Genomic DNA, 26,497 nt, shown 5'->3' on the forward strand with positions numbered 1-26,497 from the left:
GGAGTTTATGTGTTTAATAATACCGATTAACATTTAGAGTAAAATTTCTCCAGGTTGTAAAACTGGACAGAGGGAAGTGAACACTGGTCATCGGTTTTAGGATTTACTGTCCAGCGGCACCAGCGTTTCACCTTTATAGAGCATCGACCGGCGCTCCTGTCCTTCAGTGTAGCTGATGTTGACCCTGCTGAAGACGGTTCTGGATGGAGGGCCAATGTCAAACACCACGCCGGTCTCCGGGGCTTCCCTATAGTCTGATATGTAAGCGCTGCGCACAGGAAGCGGCTCTGACAGGAAAACACAAAAACCCCACAGATTAACTCTGACAAAAGCTTTATTCTTTTTTAATAACAAAAATCAATCAATAAAAGGCATCGATTTCTCCACCAGTTTTAGTTGTTTAGCAAATTAAAAACACCTGAAATATGTTTATATGTATATTAAGTAATTGAGGTCTTAAAGGATTGAATAATGAAAGTGAAGAAAACACAATTAGAGATAAATTAGTTCAACTTGACATTCAAAAGTTGCACATCAACTGCATAAACATAGCCGAATTTCCAATTATTTTAAGGGTTAAAATAAACAATATAAAAGATACTCCTGAAAACAAATGTTAAATATAATCAGAAGAAATTATTGGACCTGACAATAAACAGCTTCTAATAATGACATTTTTAATATCAAGGTTTAATCAGGGTGACTGTATCTTAATCATAAAAACACGCTTTTAATGATAAAATATTCCAAATCAAATTATTATTTTCATCATATGGGAACTAACTTTACTTTTAATGACTCACACAAACAAGTCCAGCTTTACCTAATTTGCATGATTTGATTTTCCCTTTAAATTCTGTTGGTATCAACATTAAACTGTATCAACACTAAGCTGTACCGGTACCAAACTGTATCAACACCGAACTGTATCAGTACCAAACTGTATCAACACCAAACTGTATCAGCACAAAACTGTATCAGCACAAAAATGTATCACAATCAAACTGTATCAGCACCAAACTGTATCAGCACCAAACTGTATCAGCACCAAACTGTATCAGTACCAAACTGTATCAGCACCAAACTGTATCAGTACAAAACTGTATCAGTACCAAACTGTATCAACACCAAACTGTATCACAATCAAACTGTATCAGCACAAAAATGTATCACAATCAAACTGTATCAGCACCAAACTGTATCAGCACCAAACTGTATCAGTACCAAACTGTATCAGCACAAAACTGTATCAGCACAAAAATGTATCACAATCAAACTGTATCAGCACCAAACTGTATCAGGACCGAACTGTATCAGTACCAAACTGTATCAGTACCAAACTGTATCAGCACCAAACTGTATCAGTACCAAACTGTATCAACACCAAACTGTATCAGCACCAAACTGTATCAACACCAAACTGTATCAACACCAAACTGTATCAGTACCAAACTGTATCAACACCAAACTGTATCACAATCAAACTGTATCAGCACCAAACTGTATCAGCACAAAACTGTATCAGCACAAAAATGTATCACAATCAAACTGTATCAGCACCAAACTGTATCAGCACCAAACTGTATCAGTACCAAACTGTATCAGTACCAAACTGTATCAGCACCAAACTGTATCAGTACCAAACTGTATCAACACCAAACTGTATCAGCACCAAACTGTATCAACACCAAACTGTATCAACACCAAACTGTCTCAGCACCAAACTGTATCAGCACCAAACTGTATCAACACCAAACTGTATCAGCACCAAACTGTATCAGCACCAAACTGTATCAGCAAAAAATGTATCACAATCAAACTGTATCAACACCAAACTGTATCAGCACCAAACTGTATCAACACCAAACTGTATCAGTACCAAACTGTATCAGCACCAAACTGTATCAGTACCAAACTGTATCAACACCAAACTGTATCAACATCAAACTGTATCAACACCAAACTGTATCAGCACAAAAACGTATCACAATCAAACTGTATCAGCACCAAACTGTATCAGCACCAAACTGTATCAACACCAAACTGTATCAGCACCAAACTGTATAAACACCAAACTGTATCAGCACCAAACTGTATCAGCACCAAACTGTATCAGCACCAAACTGTATCAACACCAAACTGTATCAGCACCAAACTGTATCAACACCAAACTGTATCAACACCAAACTGTATCAGCACCAAACTGTATCAGCACCAAACTGTATCAGCACAAAAATGTATCACAATCAAACTGTATCAGCACCAAACTGTATCAACACCAAACTGTATCAGTACCAAACTGTATCAGCACCAAACTGTATCAGTACCAAACTGTATCAGCACCAAACTGTATCAACACCAAACTGTATCAGCACAAAAATGTATCACAATCAAACTGTATCAGCACCAAACTGTATCAGCACCAAACTGTATCAACACCAAACTGTATCAGCACCAAACTGTATCAGTACCAAACTGTATCAACACTAAACTGTATCAACACCAAACTGTATCAACACCAAACTGTATCAACACCAAACTGTATCAGTACCAAACTGTATCAGCACCAAACTGTATCAGCACCAAACTGTATCAACACCAAACTGTATAAACACCAAACTGTATAAACACCAAATTGTATCAGCACCAAACTGTATCGACACCAAACTGTATCAACACCAAACTGTATCAGCACCAAACTGTATTGTGACGGACGTGTACGTTGATGGCTAGTTTCCTTCTCACTGACTATGTGCTCCGGTTAGAGAACAGCTGCGACTTCAGGTGATATTGAGAGTTTTATTGATATTCAGGCATCAAATTAGATTCCAAATACATATCCAATGTATTGTGGTAAATGAATTACAGTTTGTGTGTCTGTGTGTGGTTTCTGTAAAATAGACATATACAGAAAGTAATTAGGAACTGTACAAGCAAATTCTGCATTGTACTAACGTATGCAGAATATACAGCAGTAATATCACACATAAAGTTACATTAACAATATATACACGGTAATATAATTGCACCAAGTAACACTAATGTGAGAAGAAACCAAGTTACTGCAAAGTAGGAAGTAACATCAGGATAATATAAGTGATAAATAGGCACTTATAGGGTTAACAAAGAGAAAAGTAAGTGCAGTACACTTAAGTGACCAAAAGATGGCGCTTTAAGACCACAAATGGCAGAAACGGTATTTGCCGTCAGAAAGTCTAGCATGACGGCTGTTCACGTGAACAATGCATGCTACCATAGACACGGCGACGCAACACTTAGAAGCTAAATATAATGCCTCAAACATTCACAGAACAGAGAATAACGCTACAGGCCGAAAATACTATCAAAGCACTCCCAAACCCGACTGTTCATGTAATTTTAACCAAAGAAATAAGCATTTAACAAGCTATTTAGAAATAGACATTTCCTCGTAGAAATGTATTGGATCTCGTGGTAAACTCGAAGTTACACGGTGACCGAACTAAACAGCATGTAATAAACACAAACAGATGAAATACAACATAAATACAGATATAAAAGATGTACTTACATTGTCATCAACGCACACGTACACACAAAGAATAGAACATTTCAACACGATGCTGGAGCAAAACTGCAGGTGTCTGCCAGCCAAGCGCACTGAAAGTTAAAGTTCTGCATGCAAGCAAGTGCGTGGTACGTCACCGCTGACGTCACAACGCTGACTCCGGCAGGGAGTTTTCCACAGCCGCCCCCGGATTCGTGGAGCGAATACGTAGACTAGGAAAGTCTCTGCTGGATTAGCGTGTACTGGGCTCTCCGTCGTCGGGCATCTCCGGCAGCTCGACCAGCTTGGCTACGGGACGGGTGTAGAGGTTACCCTTGATGTCCACCTCTGCAGCTCGTACCTTGCCGTCGTCGCTAGGAATGATGCGGGTAATGCGCCCAACAGGCCACAGCGCTCTCGGGAGCCGAGGGTCGAGCACCATGACAACAGTGCCCACTACTAGATCTGGTGTAGGAGTTCTCCACTTCTGGCGGGGCTGTAGCCCAGGTAGGTACTTGCTGGTGAAGTGACCCCAGAAGTGGTCGGCAAGCACCTGACTGTGTCGCCATCTGCGTCGGCCCAGCAGGTCACTGGAGCCATAGACTGCCTGGGGTAGCGAAGCATCTCGCCGCCCCATGAGGAGGAGATTAGGGGTAATCGGGTCAGGATCGGCCAAGTCAGAGGATGTGTAGCCGAGGGGCTTAGAATTGAGGATGCCCTCAACTTCAATGAGCACAGTCATTAGGGCTTCCTCTGGGAGGACTTGGTCCTTCAGGATGGTCTGGAGAGAGGCCTTCACCGATTTAATCTCCCTCTCCCACACTCCCCCAAAGTGTGGAGCGAGAGGGGGGTTGAATTTGAACAGGATGCACTGTTTGGCCAGCAGTTCCTTGAGTGATGGTTCAAGTGCTTCAAAAGCTTGCTGGAGCTCCTTCTCGCCTCCACGGAAATTGGTACCTCTGTCGCAGAGTATCTCGTAGGGCTTGCCCCGGCGCGCTATGAAGCGGCGGAGAGCAAGGAGAAAGGAGTCTGTGTCCATACTTGGCATCAGGTCGAGATGGACGCAGCGGGACGTGAGACATTTGAAGATGATGCCCCAACGCTTCTCTTGCCGCCGTCCTATCTTGACAGTGTACGGGCCGAAGCAGTCCACTCCGGTGGACCAGAATGGAGGCTTGTTCAGTCGGAGGCGTGCAGCAGGTAGGTCGGCCATCTTGGGGATCGTAGGTTTGCTTCGCCATCTGCGACACTCAACACAATGTCGCTGGTGCTTCCTGATGGCTTGGCGGCCTCTGAGGATCCAATATGACCTCCTGATTTCCGCAAAGACTCTCTCCGGACCGGCGTGCAGGAGACGGTCGTCGTAGTCCTTCACCAGGAGCTGCGTGATGTGATGATCTGGTGCAAGGACAATGGGGTGAATGGAGTCTTCAGGTAGATCATCAGTTTTGCGTAGGCGACCTCCCACTCTGATGAGACCCACATTGTGGTCGTACTCTGGTGAGAGTGATATGAGGCGGCTACTAGGTCGGAGAGGGCGGTCCCGCTGCAGGGCGCCGAGTTCCTCAGGGAAATTGTCAGCTTGCGCTCGCTTCAGGATAGCTAATTCTGTGTCTATGCGAGCTGAAGCAGACATGGGGGCTGCGGCCGCCCCGTGTTGGGACCGGTAAGTGGCGTCCACTAGGTCAGACCAGGTCTCATACTGCAGTGGATCGGGGCAGGTGTCAGTGACTGTAAGCTGGCCACAGAAGATGGATTTCCTGAGCTCGCCTGTATCTTCCACTCTCGCCGCTAAGTTCTCCGGCCAATTGCTAGGGGGTTCATACAGGAAGGCAGGTCCGTTGTTCCAACGGTTCGGTTGAGCTAGCTGATGAAGTGACTTCCCCCGAGTGATGTCATCAGCCGGGTTCTTGTCAGAGGGAACGTACCTCCAGTCACTAGAATCGGTGTGCTCCTGGATTTCTGCTATGCGAATTCCGACGAATACCTTGTACTGAGCTGAATCAGACTGGATCCAACTCAGCACTGTGGTGGAGTCTGACCACATGACTGTGTGCCTCATGGTTAGGGTGAGCTCAGAGTGTAGCAGTTTGACAAGTTGAGCTCCGGTCAACGCAGCGCTGAGCTCCAGACGGGGCATAGAGAGCTGCTTCCGTGGTGCGACCCGGGATCGTGCCATAACAAACGACACATGGGGTTGTCCTTCTGCATCTTCCATACGAAGGTAGGCAACGGATCCGTATGCCCTTTCCGAGGCGTCGCAGAAGACATGTAGGTCAACATTGGAAGGGTCAGCGCTCATGTTGACTGGCATGTAGCAGCGGGGCATGCTGACGTGCTGAAGGTGGGGAAGTTCACTCTCCCAAGTCTGCCACACTGAGAGGAGTTCTCCGGTGATAGGCTCATCCCACTGTTGCTCGTGCCTCCAGAGGGCTTGGATCAGGACCTTGGCACGAGTGGTATAGGGAATAATGTACCCTAGTGGGTCGTACTGAGACGCCAAGACCCTGTACACATTTCTCAGTGTGGGCTCAGATGCTGCTGATTGTCGGTGCTTGTAGCCAAGCGTATCCGAGGGGCAGTGCCACCGTAGACCTAGGGTGGATTCCTGAGGATCAGCTCTCTCTGCAGTTAGCCACAATTCACAGCCTTCAGACCTTGCCTCTGACGGGAGATGGGCGATGACCTCTGGTCGGTTGCTTGCCCACTGCCTCATGTCGAATCCACCAGCAGCGAGCAGTACTCTCATATCATCAATCAGCTGTCTGGCCTGTGTTGGAGTGCGGAGAGACTGGAGGCAGTTATCTACGTAGAAGGCGTTGTAGACTGAGTTCAGGACCTCTCCGTTGCTGGCACTGTTGGTCTTAACGTGCTGTTGCAGTGCGTATATAGCACAGCACGGGCTGCAGGCAGTACCGAAGGGCAGAACACGCCATTCGTAGATGTCCGGACTGCGCTCCTTCTCCATGTCACGCCACAGGAAGCGAAGGAGTGATTGGTCTTCAGGGAGTAACCGGAGTTGGTGGAACATCCCACGAATGTCTCCGCTGATAGCTACTGGGTACTCCCTGAACCGGAGGAGCACGCTGAGCAGTGAGGCTCCAAGGTTGGGTCCAGGAAGTAGGGTGTCGTTGAGGGCAGTCTGCTGGTACTTAAACGAACAGTTGAACACCACTCTGGACTTCCCGTTGTGGTGAACGATGTGGTGCGGGATGTACCAGGACTCCTCTGACTGGCTTGCTTCGTCGCTGCTGATCTTGACGACATACCCAGCTCTCTCCAGTTTGTGTATCTCTTCGTTGTAGACCTTTGCCAAACCTGGGTTGCTGGTTAAGCGTCGCTCAGTAGCGCGTAGCAAAGGCATCACCGCTGATGGAGGTGCATGTAGTTTAGGAGCTGCTGGTTTGCGGAGTAGAGGTGTAGCGTAGCGGGCTATGCCATCTACTGTGACACGGACAGTTCGCTGGTCCAGTGTGGTGACAGCTAGCTGATCTTGCTTCGAGCGTGTTGCCTCCTTCTCAGACCGAAACGGCAGGGTGTCTACTTGCCACAGCATCTCAACATGTCGGTGTAGGTCTTGATTAGGTGACTGGAACGCTGCATGAAGACATGACGTCTCCGTGGAGGGGTTTTGCAAGAAGTTGGTCGGTCCCTGTATGGTCCATCCCAGCAGGGTACATACAGCGATTGGACTGCCTTGAGGTCCTCTCAGTACTGGACATACAGGAGTGATCAGATGTGGATGATCGGAGCCGATGAGGAGTAAAGGCTGGACTACACTGAAGCCTCGCACCGGAACCCCACGGAGATAGTCAAACCTCTTCTTGAGCATCTCGGCAGGGCAGGACTGCTCTGCGAGACTGAGCTCTTCTGCAGTAAAGGCATGACTGATAGCGTATTTCACCTGAGTGTTGTTAGGATTGCATACCTCAAATGACACTGATGCTCCATTAAGTTTCACCACATCTTGTCTGATGGTGCGGAGTGACAGAATTTCATCCTCCCTATGCAAACCAAGACGCCTGGTAGCATCAGGAAGGAGAATGGTTCTTTCGGAGCCGTCATCCAGTATGGCATAAGTGTCCAGCGTCTTGTCTCCGCTGTGTAGCTGAATAGGAACAACCTTCACCATGACACGACTGGAGTGACTGGACTGGCTTACATACACCATGTTGGAAGATGCAGTAACCGTGAAGAGGCTCTGACAGACTTTGGTGGCCACTTCATGCAGGACAAGAAGGTGTTGCTCATTGCAGGTGGAGCATAGCTTCTTTAAGGTGCAGCTCTCCGGCTTATGTCCACGCCCACATCGCCAGCATTTACTCTTTTCCTTGATCCAAGCACCTTTCTCAGCTGTGCTGAGTTTGGCAAACTCTGTACAAGCACTGAGGTAGTGTTCTTGGTTGGAGCAGTAGGGGCAATAGGGCTTAAAGCGCTCTCTCTTCTTGGAGACCTGGCTGGGGTTTGAGCTGAATGGAGAGGTGGCAGAACTTTGTGGTGGCTCGGAGCTCTCAGGCTGGTTAGTCACATAGATAATGGCGGACTTAGACTGCTGGGGCTTGGTAGTCTTGTACTTGCACTCAGGCTGAGTGACTTCAGGTTTAGAGGCTTCCGTAGCACGTCTTGCCACCTGTATGGCTTGCGCCTTGCGTTCCAGCCAATCTGCAAAATCAGGGAGCGTATATGTCCGATCACTGCCACTGCGGATGATTCCCTTTGATATGCAATGCTCAGCAAAGCGGTCTCTGTATGAGGCAGGTAGCTTGCTTAGCAGTGTGTCCACATGAGAGCCACATCTCAGCTCAGCTCGAGAGGAACCATCGATAGTGCTTAGCAGGCCCACTAGCGTGCTGACGGCGGATGAGAAGTCCTCAAAGGCCTGTGCGTCACCTGGCTTGATAGGGGGAGAGTTCAGAATAGCCTTCAGCTCTCCTTGGACGAGCTGGCGCGGCTGACCGTAGCGCTGTTCAAGGGCGTGCATTGCGCTAGTGTATGGCTTTGGGTCGTTGACATACCTCTTGGCAACCTGATAGGCGTTTGGTAGTTTGAGGAGGTCGATAAGTACTTGGTACTTATAGTCCTCAGTTAGGTGCTTATGTGGACCTAGCACACTGTCCAGTCCTTTCTTCATCATAATGAAGTCACTCTCTTTTCCAGTGCTAAACGGGGTAAGCTTGGGCTTTGGGATGCCGTAGGAAGAGGCTATGGCCATTTCCAGGATGCCAGGAGCTGTTGGCCCCGGTGGTGGGACAGGTTGCCTGTAGGGTGCTGGCGGTGGCATCGCAGGCATGTACGTGGCTGGCGGGAGTGATGGATAATAGGGGTAGTACCCTCCAGATGGGTAAACTGTAGGAGGATAGGCAGGGTACTGAGGATAGGACTGGTATTGTATTGGAGGAGGATGACTACTCGGTTGGACAGGAAGTGGATGGTTGACGGACTGTGCTGGCGGAGCCTGAGGCATAATGGGCTGTGGCGCAGACCGTGGCGGCTGTCCATCCTGTCGATGAGGAGTATGGAGTACAGAGTTGGGGTTGGAGATCCATCCATCATCCGTAGGCACTTGCTGGTAGACTGGCTGGCCAAGCGTGGCTTGGTGTTGTGCATGGGGATCTCCAGTCTGAAGCAGAAGGCTGGGCTGTCGTGACGGGGAGCCATGCTGTGACACTGTTGTTGACCTAGGGCTGCCATCGAGGCTGTCCAGGGTTAGCCTTGGCAAGCTAGTGTACTGTGGAGGATAGTGATGGTAAGATGGAGGATAGTATGGCGGATTCGCTGGAGCACTCTGTGGATGGGGCAGGCCTTTGGCGCTGTCCATCACAAGCTGACGTAGCTGTTTGGTCAAGTCGTTGTAGCGTGCTTCAAAGCGATGCCGTTGCTCCTCTTCACTTGTCCTCTGCAGGATGGGAACGGGCGTGATGAAGTCGGCAGGCGCTAGCTGGCTAGCTGGTTGACTCTCTGTAGCCTGATAGGGGTGTCGCTCAAAGGGAGGCAGCTGTTCGGCTGGGGAACCGAGTTCGTAGTCTCCAAGATGCCGTGGGAGCTGTCTCACTCTCTGAGGACGGGCTTGGATGTTGTCTTCTCTGTCATCACCTTGGAAGGTCGCCATAGCGCAGTGGGCGGATGATCCGGCTCGAAGGACCACTTGTGACGGACGTGTACGTTGATGGCTAGTTTCCTTCTCACTGACTATGTGCTCCGGTTAGAGAACAGCTGCGACTTCAGGTGATATTGAGAGTTTTATTGATATTCAGGCATCAAATTAGTTTCCAAATACATATCCAATGTATTGTGGTAAATGAATTACAGTTCGTGTGTCTGTGTGTGGTTTCTGTAAAATAGACATATACAGAAAGTAATTAGGAACTGTACAAGCAAATTCTGCATTGTACTAACGTATGCAGAATATACAGCAGTAATATCACACATAAAGTTACATTAACAATATATACACGGTAATATAATTGCACCAAGTAACACTAATGTGAGAAGAAACCAAGTTACTGCAAAGTAGGAAGTAACATCAGGATAATATAAGTGATAAATAGGCACTTATAGGGTTAACAAAGAGAAAAGTAAGTGCAGTACACTTAAGTGACCAAAAGATGGCGCTTTAAGACCACAAATGGCAGAAACGGTATTTGCCGTCAGAAAGTCTAGCATGACGGCTGTTCACGTGAACAATGCATGCTACCATAGACACGGCGACGCAACACTTAGAAGCTAAATATAATGCCTCAAACATTCACAGAACAGAGAATAACGCTACAGGCCGAAAATACTATCAAAGCACTCCCAAACCCGACTGTTCATGTAATTTTAACCAAAGAAATAAGCATTTAACAAGCTATTTAGAAATAGACATTTCCTCGTAGAAATGTATTGGATCTCGTGGTAAACTCGAAGTTACACGGTGACCGAACTAAACAGCATGTAATAAACACAAACAGATGAAATACAACATAAATACAGATATAAAAGATGTACTTACATTGTCATCAACGCACACGTACACACAAAGAATAGAACATTTCAACACGATGCTGGAGCAAAACTGCAGGTGTCTGCCAGCCAAGCGCACTGAAAGTTAAAGTTCTGCATGCAAGCAAGTGCGTGGTACGTCACCGCTGACGTCACAACGCTGACTCCGGCAGGGAGTTTTCCACATGTATAAACACCAAACTGTATAAACACCAAATTGTATCAGCACCAAACTGTATCAACACCAAACTGTATCAGCACCAAACTGTATCAGCACCAAACTGTATCAACACCAAACTGTATCAACACCAAACTGTATCAGTACCAAACTGTATCAGCACCAAACTGTATCAACACCAAACTGTATCAACACCAAACTGTATCAGCACCAAACTGTATCAGCACAAAAATGTATCACAATCAAACTGTATAAACACCAAACTGTATCAGCACCAAACTATATCAGCACCAAACTGTATAAACACCAAATTGTATCAGCACCAAACTGTATCAACACCAAACTGTATCAACACCAAACTGTATCAACACCAAACTGTATCAGTACCAAACTATATCAACACCAAACTGTATCAACACCAAACCATATAAACACCAAAGTGTATCAACACCAAACTGTATCAGCACTCAGTGTTTCCCACACATAGACTAATTTGTGGCAGTGCGCCACAGATTAAACACCGGCCGCCACATATTGCGTTTCATTATTATTATTTTTTTAACGTTATTTAAAAAATACTCGTATTCGTTAAGCTGCATTTCCTTTCCCTGCTCTCCCTCCGTCTCTCTCGCATAGCCTACACACACACACAGCCCCTCCCCTCCGTGCTTCCCTGGAAGCGTGGAAGCTTGCTAGCTTCAGCGTCGCGTTAGATTAGCTCAACCGAAAGAAGACGGCTGGCGAAATTCATGAAAGGTTGGTATCACATGCACCTTTATAAAATCACACATTAAAAAGTCCTATAAAAATATTTTATATTTTGAATACAATGTTGTCCCGTCCCGTCCCGTCCCATAGCAAACAAGCGATTACGCCTTCTTTATAAAGTTAACTAGTCGCAAGTTTGCCGTAAAAAAAAAAAAAAAAATGTAGTTGGGTTGTCGAGGTCAAAACACTAGCAGCTGTGAATCAAATAAAGTAGGTTTTTTAAACTCTTACACTGAATGTTTGCTGCTTCAATCCAGATGAGTATTGAAAAATATTTTCCGCGATTGAAAAAGAGACGTGCGTGTTGAGGATGAGGAGCAGCCTGAACCGGAGGTATCAGTCTGAAACAGCTGAACAGTCCCACCAGTGTAATTAGCTATGTTATTAATTTGTTTACAGTGAAAATGTGAAAATCTGCAGATAAGCCGCACCTGTGTCACCCACCGTGACACAGGTGTCACACTTCCTTACGTCCCCCATAATTTTCCTTGATGGAGAAATTATCCAGGTTCTTAACTCCCAATGTGACATTTATGTCACATTACAGATCTCTGACAGTGGGGGGTGGTATTCTGGAAAAAAAATCTGAAATGGGTTCTATGTGGTCTATTTAGTCTGTGTTGACACTGAGCACTCCTAGCTGTTAAAAGGGAGTTAAAACCCTCTTACTTGTCAGAACCGGCACGCTCTTCACCGGTCTGGACCAGTTCTGTCCCAGTTTGACCAGCAGTCCCACGGTGTAGCAGAGGCCATGGAATGAGGCATTGAACAGCAGAGGCTCGCTGGTGTTGGCGAACTGAACCAGGACCAGTCGAGGTTCTCCGGAGATCTGCACCGCGTACGCCGTGACGTTCTCCTGAAGGTCCGAACGCTCAAGGGTCACCACGATCAAACCGTCTTCGTTCACGGACGCCTGGAACGCCGACAAACTCTGAAAACACAAACAGACAAAGTCTTCATCATCAGGTCACAGTTCTCATCTTCTGTTCTGCTCCTGGAAGTTAAAAGCACAACTGTTGGGTGGACTGATGGTCCTTCCTCTGAATGATATACCAAAGAATTTAATGATTTCGTTTCTGTCTCAACTGAACATGAGACAGATGTCAGTCAACAGTAAAATGTTCCTCAGGAATTGATCTAAAACCACTAAGAAAGGTTTCCACTTTCTTCTTTCATTCACTTTTATTTCAACAGAATTCAAAATGACATCAAAAATCTTTTACAATCTTACAAACTAACAGCATATTAACGTGAACTCTCCCACAGGCATCCTTCCCCACAGTTTGAACCAGGACAAAGAATTTCTATCAAATTGTCTGATTTTAGATCCTCCAGATGAGCTGACTGACCTTCCATCTGTGATTAGTTCATTAGTTTGAATCTTAATTTAACAGAAAGACAAAAAAGAAAGACAGAAAGTTTCCAGAATCTACAGGAACAGCGTTCTGGAAGCTTCTCCAACCAGCAGGTTACCTGCTGACAGGTGAGGGTGTCAGGGTTGGGTAGAACAGCAGCATCCAGCAAAGGTTCAGCCTCTCCAACAAGGATGAGCTCACCGCTTTGGACCAAACTCCATCAGAGAACCATCAATAAGTTCAGCAAATGTTTCTCAGTCAGACTGTAAAGAACTTTGGTCTCTCAGCATCTACAGAGCAGAATATTGAGGACAGATTCAGGGAGTCTGGGGAAACCTCAGCGTGGAAAGGCCAAGGACAGAAAGCCCTGCTGGAGAACCAGACAACAACAACCAGGGACTGCTGAGCAGCTGAAAGCTGGGATTCAGCAGGAATGGGCCCAGATTCCTGGGAAAAACTGCAACAATCAGTGTCCTCAGTTCCCAAAGCGTTAAGAAGGGTCGTTAAAGGAAGCCGATCCTGCTGTTAACCAGGAGGTGAACGTGGTGCTCCTCCCTGTCCTCCACCCAGACTCAGACTCATGTGAGGAGCTGACCTGCTGCTTCTGAAGCAGGTGAGTCTGTCGTTTCATTCCATCTGACAGCAGGAGTCCACTCTGAGCTGCTGATGTGTCCCAGAAGCCTCTAATACTGGACACAGATCTGATTTAATAACCCACAGCCACCAATTAACAGCCTCATTCAGCATCTGAAAACCTTATCGACCTTCCATCTCATTCAACTTTCATCTCTTATATGAAACAGAGTCATTTTAAAATGAATTCATGTTAAAAACTCCTCAAGTTTCACCAAACCAGCATCAGAATGAAACTGTATTTCCTGCCGCCTGACTGGTACCTGATGAGGACGGATTCTGAATCCTTTAAGGATGATGCTGAGGCAAAGAGTGGAACCTGGAGCTGAACTGGTGGAACCCTGAGTTCCATCTGTGTAATGTCTGAGGACGTCTGTGTGTGCGGCCTTCTTGCTTTAGCAGCTGGGATGGTGCTGTGTTCACGTGATCCCTGCAGACACTGAACACCTTCCATCCACCTCCTGCAGCGTACCGGTCCTTGTGATCAGCAGAGCGCTGCTTTCTGCCCTCAGGCTGAGACACACAAACACATCTCTAATCTGAATATTAACCTCCTGTTCCACCAGCAGCTTTTCCACACATTGTTGTGACAGGATCACACACCAAACAAAGAGTCCATATCAACTCTTCTTCAGTGGAGTGGCAGATTATCCATCCTGACCCACATTTCTAATCTGAGAGTGGCAGAGTGAAAGCCAGAGTCTCTGAACATGGTGGGATTTATCCACACTGTGAGAGGATGCTACAAACAGACAAAGAGGCGGAGGATTCAGCGTCTGCTCTGATTTACAACATCTCTTTATCACACCGACTTCACACTGTGACCCACTTCCACAGCAGCTCCTGCAAAGACGGCAAATATTTCAGTTTAGTTTCTAAAGCTCCATCAGAGCTCCTTTAAAAGACTAACAGTGAAAAAGATCTGGAGGCTTTGTTTCAGCCATAAGAACCATCAGACAGAGTGACACCTCCATCTTTTATCTCCTGTGTGTTCAGCTGCCTGCCGCTGATCATCATCCGCACAGCAGTCCAGCCACAAAGGAGACCGAGTGATGCTCGGCTCATAAAACCGGACCTTTCCCGCTCTGCTGCCACCTTGGAAAAGGTCGAGCCGCTGCTCCGGTTTAATGACTGAGTTTAATTAAAACTGCACTGTGGAGCACCCCAAGGCTCACTGCTGGGCCCGGTCTGGTTGTTGAAAACCAGTCCAATACCAATGACCAAACCAACATCAAAGACCAGGTGTGCAGTCCAGTGCAACTCAAAGTCAGAAATCAGTCCAGTGGCTTTAATCTAAAACCAATACAAATGCACCAAAAAGCCATTCAAATCAGGTCAAAACCAAGACCAAAACAAAGTCTGAAACCATCCCAACATCAAGGTCCAAAAGCACAGGGAGCCCGTGAAGAGCAGACAGAACCGGTGAGATATCCTTACACCTGTGCAGGTGAGCAGCAGCTTTCTGGACGAGCTGAAGGCATGAGAGGGCCGCCTGGCTGAGCCCAGCATCCAGAGCTCTGCCAGATAATCCCGTCTCCTATCAGTGATGGCACTGATTGATGCTGTTATTTTTTCATAATGCAACAATAAAATGGGCCTTTTGGGATAATCATCATTAAGTTCAGTTCAATTAAATCAAATCAACAAGCTGCCAACACATTTCACTCTGGACTGAATTTAGTCTACGTGAACAAACACTTTGGATCTGAAAAATGATGTCACATTAAGTCTTTAACTGCACACTTTAAAAAAAAAAGCATCAGACTCAGAGTTCAAGCTTTCCGTGTGGGACGATAGATTCCTGATTCAAAGAAATGAAAACGAGTGAGCTGACAACTTCTGAAGTTAGGTCAGTCGTTTGCTCTTCATTTTCAGGTCATCACTGGTTCTGGTTCTGTTGATAAAGTGATGATGACACCAGCTGTAAAGTCTTACACTGCATCCCCATCCAACTGGATGTTTCCTGTTTCATTCTGAACCACAATCAGAAGCTGGAGGTGCCACAAACAGCAGGAATAATGGTTTTAAGGACTATTTTCTGTGGTGGATTTACACACGTTCAGTCCTTCGGTGGGTGTCACGTTACACACAGTGAGCAGAGGTAAGGGACGCTTCGTGGTGACAACCCTCAGAGGAAAAATAGAAAAAATTTAAATCATTCATTTGCCGCTGCTCTGCTGTCGCCATGGCAACAGAGATGAAAGGAGAGCTGCGTTTGTGGTGGGAGGAGATGCTCATTATGTCTGTGTGATTCCAGGATTACCATGGACACGGAGCCTCGGGGGGCGGCCCAGGATGAATGCTAATGTTCCCCCCGTGTGCACGCAGGTTTAAAGACACACAGCGTGCACACTGAGAAAAGTGCATGAGGACAGAAACAAACAACCCAGTTATTCTGTGATAAACAATAAAAAAAAACACACACACAGAAAGCATCAGGCATAACAATTTAATTCAGTTCAGTTCAATAAAACTTTATTAATCCCTGATGGTAAATTATATCACTGTAAGTGGAGCAGAGAGGAAGGTGTGGTAGAAACCTTCAGAGGTCTCCATCAGTGGGTTGGGCTGTTGTTTCTGTTGCTTAGCAACAGCTCAGCTGATGATGTCACACACAGCATCAGCAGGTAACTCAGGTGAACTCTCTCAGCAGACAACATGGACAGAAGCTCAGAGCCAGCTGTTCAACATCTGGGCTGCAGTGACATGTCCAAGATTATAGCATCTGTTGTTAACCAGCTCTGTGATCCTCCTCCTTTCCTGTTAGTGCTCTGTCTGCAGTCTCTGTCTGCGCGGATAGTCTTAGAGCTGAGCAGAGAGCTGTTAGAGCTGTTCCTGCAGCCAGGTTCCACCAGTGATCTCACATTTCCCATGATGATCAAGGGAAGAAATGGTTTGAACTTCCTCCTTCATTTTGTTCCTGCTCTGCATCCTAGACATCTCCTCTTCAACTCATCTTGATTTGGGGTCTTATCCCAGACTACCAGAGTTCCCAGCAGAAGTCCTTCCAGCAGCTCAGAATCCAAACCAGCTCAGAAACATGTTTCAGAAATGTGAGTTTTCACAGAAAAAATCTGAATAAGATGAAAAGGGATACGTCGCCTCGTCCAAACGGACTCATCTCGTTCATCAAGAATCAATTTGGTGTCACATGTGGGTGAAGACTGCGCTTTTAGAAGATTTAATGTATTTACATCACTGATATAAGGGTGAAACTTTTACACTCAACGTGGTTCAAAATCAGCACCTGAAATATAAATAAAAAAACAGGTTTTCTAAATGTCCCTGAGCCTCCAGATCTTACTGTGTGGAAAATCACAACAAGACTTTTCTGAGATTACTTCCCATCATGCACCTGGTGGAGATTCTTAACAACAATGAAGTCGGTCGATAAGCAGCTTTTAGCCACAGCTGCAGATGAAACGTCGTAGAGACGTTTGTGCTGTTTCCATAAAGCAGGTAGCTGCTCCTCCTCCTGTTCGGTCCAACTGAAGCGTATGTTTTCTGCCTTATCGCCACGGTTACTGTCAGCCACAGCTTCCCCGGCTTCCTGTTTGGACGTGACAACAGCGCACGTGTCGGTTGAAAACGCAGAATGATGTTTTTATTGTTCCGAGGGTGAAAATGTTCACGTTTCTCTGTAATTAAACACGTTGTCAGTGCTCAGTCTGAAGTACACGGAGTGAAAAATAGAGCAGATCAGTGGTTTTCCTGATGAGGGAACAATCCCACACTCATCCAGCATTCAGGCGCTTTTCAGTGCTGCTGAATGAATCCAGTATCTGACCCCATGAAAGCGCAGTGGACGGGGGTCAGGAGGCGTCGCCCCAGGCAGCTGCCAACATTATCATGCAAACCCCCAGAGTTTTGTCTTCCTCTGCGGAGGAAGGCGGGGGCGGTGGAGAGAGGACGGACTCTGACAGCTTCGACCAGTCCATTAGACTATGAAAGGGAGCGATGAGGTCCACACTAACGGCCTTTACAACACTCCTCTGTCCTGCTTCCAAAGCTGAGTGACAGCACAGCAAAATGTCCTCTTTTCTCAGTGAGCTTTGGTGAAGCTTTAGAGACAGAGTTTGTTCTGGGATGGCACTGGGAACCGATCCCAAACAAACCAAATAAACTCAAGATCCACCGGCCGGTTTTCTCTCAGCACAAAGATCTCAAATCTAATTCCACAAATGACTGAAACCCCACAGCGATGAGCTCTTGTAGAGATCCAACTTTTCTCCATCATGTTAGCAACGCTAGTATCAGGCTGAGGGGCCTTTTCTTGATATGTTTGGCAGTTCCATCTCCGTCACTCTCAAAACGATGTGACCTTTTCCTGGGAACACAGGCGAGGTCTCACCTCTATAAATGCTTGAATATTTGAATATGACACGTCTAACAGCTTACGCCACCTATACTCCCCGACCTGCCAGCAGTGACTCATCCTTAACTCTGGGGTGTGCGCTAATTTAGCCTTAAATTTAGCAATGAAGCGTTAGCTTGGAATTTGCCTGAATTGACAAACCTTCTTTAACTTAAAACCAACCTGTGTCAACAAACTCATGTTACCTTAAAATTAGCCTGTGTTAACATGCTCGTGTTACCTTAAAATTAGCCTGTGTTAACATGCTCGTGTTAGCTTAAAATTAGCCTGTGTTAACATGCTCGTGTTAGCTTAAAATTAGCCTGTGTTAACATGCTCGTGTTAGCTTAAAATTAGCCTGTGTTGCCAAACTCATGTTACCTTAAAATTAGCCTGTGTTAACTTGCTCGTGTTAGCTTAAAATTAGCCTGCGTTAACAAACCTGTTTTAGCTTACAATTAATCTGCCTTAAGAAATTTCCTTCATTTTAAAGCAAACTTGCATGAACATTTATTTGATCTAACAGACTGAGATTAAAACTAGCTTGCGTTAGTAAATCTCTGTAAACTAACCCGCATCAACAAACTTAGGTCAGCTTGAACATTACTTGCATTAACCATCTGTAAACTTTTTGAGGCAGATGGCCACCCTTCCTGGTTTTGGTTCTGATGGAGGTTTCTTCCTGCTCAAAGGGAGTTTTTTCTCTTCACAGTCGCCTCGTGCACGCTCAGGACAGGGGATTGGATCAGAGAGAAGTTTCAGTGCAGTCTGTTGGTTTCCTGAGCTGGAAACTGTTTTTGAATTGGGTCTGTATGTATAAATTGAACTAATTTTTGAATGTAATAATTGTATTTGATTGGATTATGATTACAATGAATTGGACTCTAATTGGCTTGAATTGGAATATATTACTGAAGTGCCTTGAGATGACATTTGCTGTGATTTGGGGCTTTATACATAAACTGAATTGAATTGAAAACAAACCTGCATTACCAAACCTCCTGAATCTTAAAACTAACAAAATTGAAGTCAGCTTAAAATGAATTGGTACTTTCTTGCTTTAACTTAAAACTAGCCTCTACTTGTATTAGCTGAAAAACAAGTTTTAAATTGCAGTTCAGAACTTTTAAAACCATCTAATGAAACCAGGGCTGGACTGACAGTCTGGCATACCGGGCATAATTTTCCCGGTGGGCCGACGCCCCTCGAGGGCCGGTGATGTCGGTTTCTTTTTTTTTTTTTTTTTTGATTAATGTAAAAAAAAAAAAAAAAAGTGACCGGCGGGCGGCCCACGATTTCATGTTGACGGGGCTAGTCCAATGAAATCTCTCAGCACCTCTTTGGCCCGCCCCTCCCCTCACCGTTGACACAGGTCATCAATCCTACCATTTGAGCTGAACGGACTAGGAGAGAACAGTCAAAAACCGAAATGGATAAACAACAGAAACGAAAGGGTGGTGCACAGAAGCTGCGAGATAAAAGGCTAAAAAGCCTACAAGCAGCAAAATGTGCGAAGCTTACTGACATGTTTGCAAGTGCTTTCACCAGACCACAGCACCGGGTGCAGGGCCATCAAGTGCAGGGCCAGGGCCGTCAACATCCGCAGCAGTAGAACAGTGTAGAAACACAGAGGAAGAAGCTATCGAGGTGGATTCAGAGGTGGAGGAGGAGACAGACGGGATCCAGGGACAGATTGAGGAGGTCAGAATAGCCAGCCCGGTAAGAAGTAGGCTAATGTTAGGCAAAATGTTAGCAGAATTATATGTTTTTTTAATGGGAGGACTGAGGACAATAGCAGAATGGATACCTCCGTGTGCGTGGAGACTTAAATGAGGTATTTATAGATAAACGACTGGTAGGCTACATCTTCACTACATCAGTATGGGGGCAATTGATCATGCTGAAATTATTACTTATTTTATCCAGTCAGGCTGCAACACGAATAAAAAGCCAAGCCTGTTTTTTGCACAACCTTGTTGGTTAGGAGGTGGTCACCGACTGTGGTGTGTGTGTGTGTCTGCGCGTGCGCGTTTCTGTCACAGAGATCATTCAGTCTTTATTTTCAACTAATGCTATGAGTAGATTTACTTTATTTGAAGGTGTAAAAGTGGCATGCGCCTGTCATTAGCATTACAGTACTTAAACCATCATTAATGTAGGAAAGGCTATAACGTATCTAGTGCCATTCCATTTTGTAGGCTTATGTAAAGTTGACTGGTGTGCAGATATTGCAAATACCCAATGACATCAGTCATAGATATCAAGTGTGTCATTAATATTTATGACACTCTCATGTAGACACCAAAGTGTTCAGTGTTATTTTAGCTTGTGATAACTATATTGTTTGCAGGTGTTACAGGTTACAGTTGCCCATGTAATATTAGTGAAACATTGCTTTGCTGAAATGGATTGGTAGGTAACCGGAGAAATACGAAATTAATATTCCTGCCTCGCTCACTTTCGGTCATTTTCAACCCTCCGCTACATCAAACACAGACTGAGGAGTTGTCTTTCTGCCAGCAAACTGGAAGCCTTTATGTTGATGGCCACCGAGAAAGATGTTCTTGTGTCCCTTGATACTGACACAGTGATTGACAGAGTGGCAGAGAAGAGTGATTTAATGAAAAAACTGCTTTTGTAAGGTGAGGAGATTTATTTAAATTAATACATTTGTGTTAGGATTTAATTGCATTTTTCACAAAAAGTGATGAGATTACTTGTGTGATCGTATAAATATTCATGGTGGGCCGCCATGGCTAAAAAATGCCCGGGCCATTTTTTGGTCCCAGTCCAGCCCTGAATGAAACTTTAATCTGGACTTGATTTTAATGCTCTGCACAGCATGCAATGGTTGCTACAAAAGGATATTTTATAGACCAAAACTTTATCCCTCAAACATTAAAAGCAAACAATTCACAATAACATCTAGTCATTTTAACTTGCCACCATCAGTGGATTAACTTCTGTCCAAAGCTTCCAAACTGATTGTAGTTTTGGTCATTCTGGTAACACCGCTGCTCTGTTAGCGGCTGAGCTTTGGAAGCAGCCTCATTTACACACATTTACATAAGATGCATTTTGGAAGTATAACAGTGAAACCTGCATCAGCTGGAACCCCTGGGGCTGATTATTCTCACACATATCAGACTGATAATGATCTTAATGCCAGTGGAGGGTTCACACCATCTCATAAAGAAACTAAAAAAACTCATGAAACACCTAATAATGAGGTAACATAATACATCTCAACCCTGAGAATGAAGCACATTCATACAGTTCAGCTGAAGCCGGTAGTCCTGTGTGTACATGTTCACTTTAATGATGGAAGTGTGGAAAAAGAGGATTCCTGCTCTGCACTCCTACAAAGCCAGGTGTGGATGTTTGATGGAAGTAAGATACAGACTGATCAGTTATTGATCACTTTAAAAGCAGACGGACTTCCTCACCTCCTTTTGCTGCTTTGAGGGTTTGGAAAAGCAGGAAGAGGTGGGGGGTTGCTTTATATTCGAAGGAGGATCTGCTGTCAGCAGAGCCAGCCGCTGCTCTGTTCTCTTTGTTCACTTCCATTAAATGCCAAAGCAGCAGGGTGGAGGTGGAGCTGGAGGTGGAGCAGTTTTCTTTAATTACCCCCCTGGTTTGTGCTTCTGTGCGGCAGGACGACGTGGACAGAGAAGGTGGAAAACATCTGTTGTGAGCTTTAAAAACAGAATCAGCTTCATTTTGTTCCACATTCGGGCTGATACAGGTGTGCTGTTCCTCTTCAGGGATTCACACGGAGTGGATCAGTGCCGGGTCAGTGTGTGCTGACACAAATCAAGCTGGCCGTGTGGAACAAGTTGAAACTCAACAGTCTTCTTGGCTGGAGAGGTGTGTTCCCTGATGTCGAACTCACACACGAAGCTCACCTGGCCTCTGTAACCACCCCCCATGACGGCTCAGAGGCGTATCAGTGGTGGATCGACTTGGACTCTGGATCCTGCAGCTGCACCGATGCACAGTGAAGGCTCGTCAGTCCCAGCCTACAGTCTCAGGCCTGAACTTTCAGTGCTGAAGACAAATTTATGACATCTTTATGAACAAGAAAATGGAAATAAAATAATGGAAATGAAATCAGCTTTACAAAGCTGAGGGAAGTTTGCTTTTTGAGACAGTGAAAGCTGGAATAATAAAGGTGGTCTTGCTGGATCCTGACAGACAGGATCGGAACATGTTGGATCATCTGAACCCGTCTCTGCTCTGACATGACTTCTGCTGTTTCAGGGATTGTTCACTGAGTTCATGTTAGCTTTTCTGCAGAGATCACCAAACATTTGGCCATTTTCTTTCCCTGAGCCATGGGAAATCTAACTCCCACTGAACCCACTAATCCCTCCTGATCTATTTGCTGCCAGTTACTTCCCCAGTAACATGAACCACTGATGACTGATAAATCCCTCTAAATCTGTTCAAATTAATGCACTACAATGGATACTGGGACTGAAAGATTTAGTCTCAGCTCAGCGTCTCTTAGTCTCTGCTCAGCGTCTCTTAGTCTCTGCTCAGCGTCTCTTAGTCTCAGCGTCTCTTAGTCTCTGCTCAGCGTCTCTTAGTCTCTGCTCAGCGTCTCTTAGTCTCAGCTCAGCGTCTCTTAGTCTCTGCTCAGCGTCTCTTAGTCTCTGCTCAGCGTCTCTTAGTCTCAGCTCAGCGTCTCTTAGTCTCTGCTCAGCGTCTCTTAGTCTCTGCTCAGCGTCTCTTAGTCTCAGCTCAGCGTCTCTTAGTCTCTGCTCAGCGTCTCTTAGTCTCAGCTCAGCGTCTCTTAGTCTCTGCTCAGCGTCTCTTAGTCTCAGCTCAGCGTCTCTTAGTCTCAGCTCAGCGTCTCTTAGTCTCAGCTCAGCGTCTCTTAGTCTCTGCTCAGCGTCTCTTAGTCTCAGCTCAGCGTCTCTTAGTCTCTGCTCAGCGTCTCTTAGTCTCAGCTCAGCGTCTCTTAGTCTCTGCTCAGCGTCTCTTAGTCTCTGCTCAGCGTCTCTTAGTCTCAGCTCAGCGTCTCTTAGTCTCTGCTCAGCGTCTCTTAGTCTCAGCTCAGCGTCTCTTAGTCTCAGCTCAGCGTCTCTTAGTCTCTGCTCAGCGTCTCTTAGTCTCAGCTCAGCGTCTCTTAAGCCCCTTTCACACTGCGACCCGCTACCTTAGCGGGTCCAAATTGCACCTTCGACCCGCGTCGAGCAATGTGAACGCTTGGCGTGTCAGGGTGACCCGTGTCGCCTGAAGCCGAGTTCAGGGGGCGTTGCCTAGTGGCAGAGCGTCACACGAAACACATAAAATGCTGGGCGTGTACAATGACGTAGGCACAAGCCATGCGTCGGAGGTAGGGTTAAATACACCTGTCTGCATCAAATTTTTCAAACAAACGATGGCGGGACACCTTGAGAACTCGTTTTTGCAATTGTATATGCAGTTCATGGAGATGTTACTTTACGGTGCGTCTTGCTGCGTGGGAATCCGCGCTCTCCCATCTTTCTCGCCAGCCCTTCCAGCAGAGGTCCATCCTTCACCGTCCCCGACATGTGGCGGTAAATAACGTCCTCTGCTCGGAGGCTGAGGAGCTCGCGGACCTCTTTGTCTCCCCAGTTGGCCATCTTCAAAAATGTCTCGAACTTGATGTAAAACAGAGTGAAACTTGTCCTCACCTGTCGCTGTTGTTCTGAATCAGCTGTCCATTCTGTCTTTTAAACTCCTCACGTCACGCCCACGTCCGACCCGCGTCGATTGCATTCACATCAAACTCGGCTCGGCAAAAAGACTAGGGTCCGACGCGGGTCGAAAGGCGAGTCGAGTTGACGCGGCAGCCGGATCGGCAGTGTGAACGCAACAGCGGACACGCTAAATTCGCGAATTAAACGCGGGTTATTCGGCAGTGTGAAAGGGGCTTTAGTCTCTGCTCAGCGTCTCTTAGTCTCAGCGTCTCTTAGTCTCTGCTCAGCGTCTCTTAGTCTCAGCTCAGCGTCTTTTAGTCTCTGCTCAGCGTCTCTTAGTCTCAGCGTCTCTTAGTCTCTGCTCAGCGTCTCTTAGTCTCAGCTCAGCGTCTTTTAGTCTCTGCTCAGCGTCTCTTAGTCTCAGCGTCTCTTAGTCTCTGCTCAGCGTCTCTTAGTCTCAGCGTCTCTTAGTCTCTGCTCAGCGTCTCTTAGTCTCAGCTCAGCGTCTCTTAGTCTCAGCTCAGCGTCTCTTAGTCTCTGCTCAGCGTCTCTTAGTCTCAGCTCAGCGTCTCTTAGTCTCTGCTCAGCGTCTCTTAGTCTCTGCTCAGCGTCTCTTAGTCTCAGCTCAGCGTCTCTTAGTCTCTGCTCAGCGTCTCTTAGTCTCTGCTCAGCGTCTCTTAGTCTCAGCTCAGCGTCTCTTAGTCTCAGCTCAGCGTCTCTTAGTCTCTGCTCAGCGTCTCTTAGTCTCAGCTCAGCGTCTCTTAGTCTCAGCTCAGCGTCTCTCAGTCTCTGCTCAGCGTCTCTTAGTCTCAGCGTCTCTTAGTCTCTGCTCAGCGTCTCTCAGTCTCAGCTCAGCGTCTCTTAGTCTCTGCTCAGCGTCTCTTAGTCTCAGCTCAGCGTCTCTTAGTCTCTGCTCAGCGTCTCTTAGTCTCAGCGTCTCTTAGTCTCAGCTCAGCGTCTCTTAGTCTCTGCTCAGCGTCTCTCAGTCTCAGCTCAGTGTCTCTTAGTCTCTGCTCAGCGTCTCTTAGTCTCTGCTCAGCGTCTCATAAGCCCTATTCGGACGGGACTAGATCAATGGGGGGACGCATGGTAATGTTGGTTAACCAGACGACGCCAGGGAGAAGAAATGACTAATTCGGACGGGACAAGAAATCCCTGTAATATTCATCTAACATGGGAGGAGTTTTCTTGAATATAAAGCATTCTGCTCCAAAATTATTGTATACAAACGCAGAAGACTTTTTTGTTTGTTTACCTGAATGATAAGTATTACTAAAACGTATTGTACAGTATAACAGAACAGAAGATTTATTCATTTTTGACCTTAATGTAAAGTACTGTTCACCAAAAGTTTTGCTCAGGATACTTATTTTACCTGAATGTAAAGTATAGTTTAAAAAAAGGATTGCACAACGAAACTTAAGTGTCATTTTCTATTTTACACCTAATTGTTTCTCTCTTTAAAAGGATGCGACGATATATTCCGTACTTAGTACCGAAGGTCGCATTCGCACGGGATTAGTATTACCTATGGTAGATACTCCGGACCGTTTCACAGGAGGTAGAATTCTCGGCAAAGTTTACCGACATACTCCGCTATCTTTACTGACATGGCGCGTTCGGACGGGACTAGATCTCCCGGTTATTATTACTTTACCCCAGGTCTCCCCATTAAACTAGTCCCGTCCGAATAGGGCTTTAGTCTCAGCTCAGCGTCTCTTAGTCTCAGCGTCTCTTCGTCTCAGCGTCTCTTTGTCTCAGCGTCTTTTAGTCTCAGCGTCTCTTAGTCTCAGCGTCTCTTAGTCTCAGCGTCTCTTTGTCTCAGCGTCTCTTTGTCTCAGCGTCTCTTAGTCTCAGCGTCTCTTAGTCTCAGCTCAGCGTCTCTTAGTCTCAGCTCAGCGTCTCTTAGTCTCTGCTCAGCGTCTCTTAGTCTCTGCTCAGCGTCTCTTAGTCTCTGCTCAGCTCTCTTAGTCTCAGCTCAGCGTCTCTTAGTCTCTGCTCAGCGTCTCTTAGTCTCTGCTCAGCGTCTCTTAGTCTCAGCGCAGCGTCTCTTAGTCTCAGCGCAGCGTCTCTTAGTCTCTGCTCAGCGTCTCTTAGTCTCTGCTCAGCATCTCTTAGTCTCAGCTCAGCGTCTCTTAGTCTCTGCTCAGCGTCTCTTAGTCTCTGCTCAGCGTCTCTTAGTCTCTGCTCAGCGTCTCTTAGTCTCTACTCAGCATCTCTTAGTCTCAGCTCAGCGTCTCTTAGTCTCTGCTCAGCGTCTCTTAGTCTCTGCTCAGCATCTCTTAGTCTCAGCTCAGCGTCTCTTAGTCTCTGCTCAGCGTCTCTTAGTCTCAGCTCAGCGTCTCTTAGTCTCAGCTCAGCGTCTCTTAGTCTCTGCGTCTCTTAGTCTCAGCGTCTCTTAGTCTCTGCTCAGCGTCTCTTAGTCTCAGCTCAGCGTCTCTTAGTCTCTGCTCAGCGTCTCTTAGTCTCTGCTCAGCGTCTCTTAGTCTCAGCTCAGCGTCTCTTAGTCTCTGCTCAGCGTCTCTTAGTCTCAGCTCAGCGTCTCTTAGTCTCTGCTCAGCGTCTCTTAGTCTCAGCTCAGCGTCTCTTAGTCTCAGCTCAGCGTCTCTTAGTCTCTGCTCAGCGTCTCTTAGTCTCTGCTCAGCGTCTCTTAGTCTCTGCTCAGCGTCTCTTAGTCTCTGCTCAGCTCTCTTAAGGCGCTAGCATGGTTGCCGCGTCTGTCACGGCGGTGGCGGACCGTGACGTCAAAATGACGTTTCAGGCCTGGCGCTTGCCTTGAAAAGACGGCGCTGCGCGTTGTCGTGCACCAGTCGATTTTTGTAACTTGGCTGCGCCGAGAACAACGAACTGGATGGACCGATGTGAGACCGGCTCAGTCAGGAGGTGCGTTTGTACAGGCAGCTGTACGACACTGCAATGAAACAGCACAGGGAGCACGTAAACTCCCAAAACTGGTGCACAGAGATTGGCAGAACTTTGGGGAAAGAGGGAGAGTTCTGTAAGAATGTGTGGAAGAAGCTACGGGACAGATAC

At 46.4% G+C, this 26,497-nt stretch overlaps 1 protein-coding gene across 3 annotated transcripts in view; it reads right to left on the reverse strand.

The window, feature by feature from the left end:
• The window catches only part of ptpro (protein tyrosine phosphatase receptor type O), a 65,701-nt gene that overhangs the window by 28,929 nt on the left and 10,275 nt on the right, over positions 1 to 26,497 (reverse strand). For all 3 annotated transcript variants that reach the window (XM_075472358.1, XM_075472357.1, XM_075472356.1), the window contains exons 2-3: positions 12,123 to 12,384; positions 132 to 287 (exon numbers count right to left, since the gene is read on the reverse strand). In XM_075472358.1, coding sequence (XP_075328473.1) covers positions 132 to 287; positions 12,123 to 12,384 — 418 coding nt within the window. The remainder of the gene's footprint in view (positions 1 to 131; positions 288 to 12,122; positions 12,385 to 26,497) is intronic.

This window comes from Odontesthes bonariensis, chromosome 8, assembly GCF_027942865.1.
Source record: "Odontesthes bonariensis isolate fOdoBon6 chromosome 8, fOdoBon6.hap1, whole genome shotgun sequence".
In the NCBI taxonomy this organism is placed as follows: Eukaryota; Metazoa; Chordata; class Actinopteri; order Atheriniformes; family Atherinopsidae; genus Odontesthes; species Odontesthes bonariensis.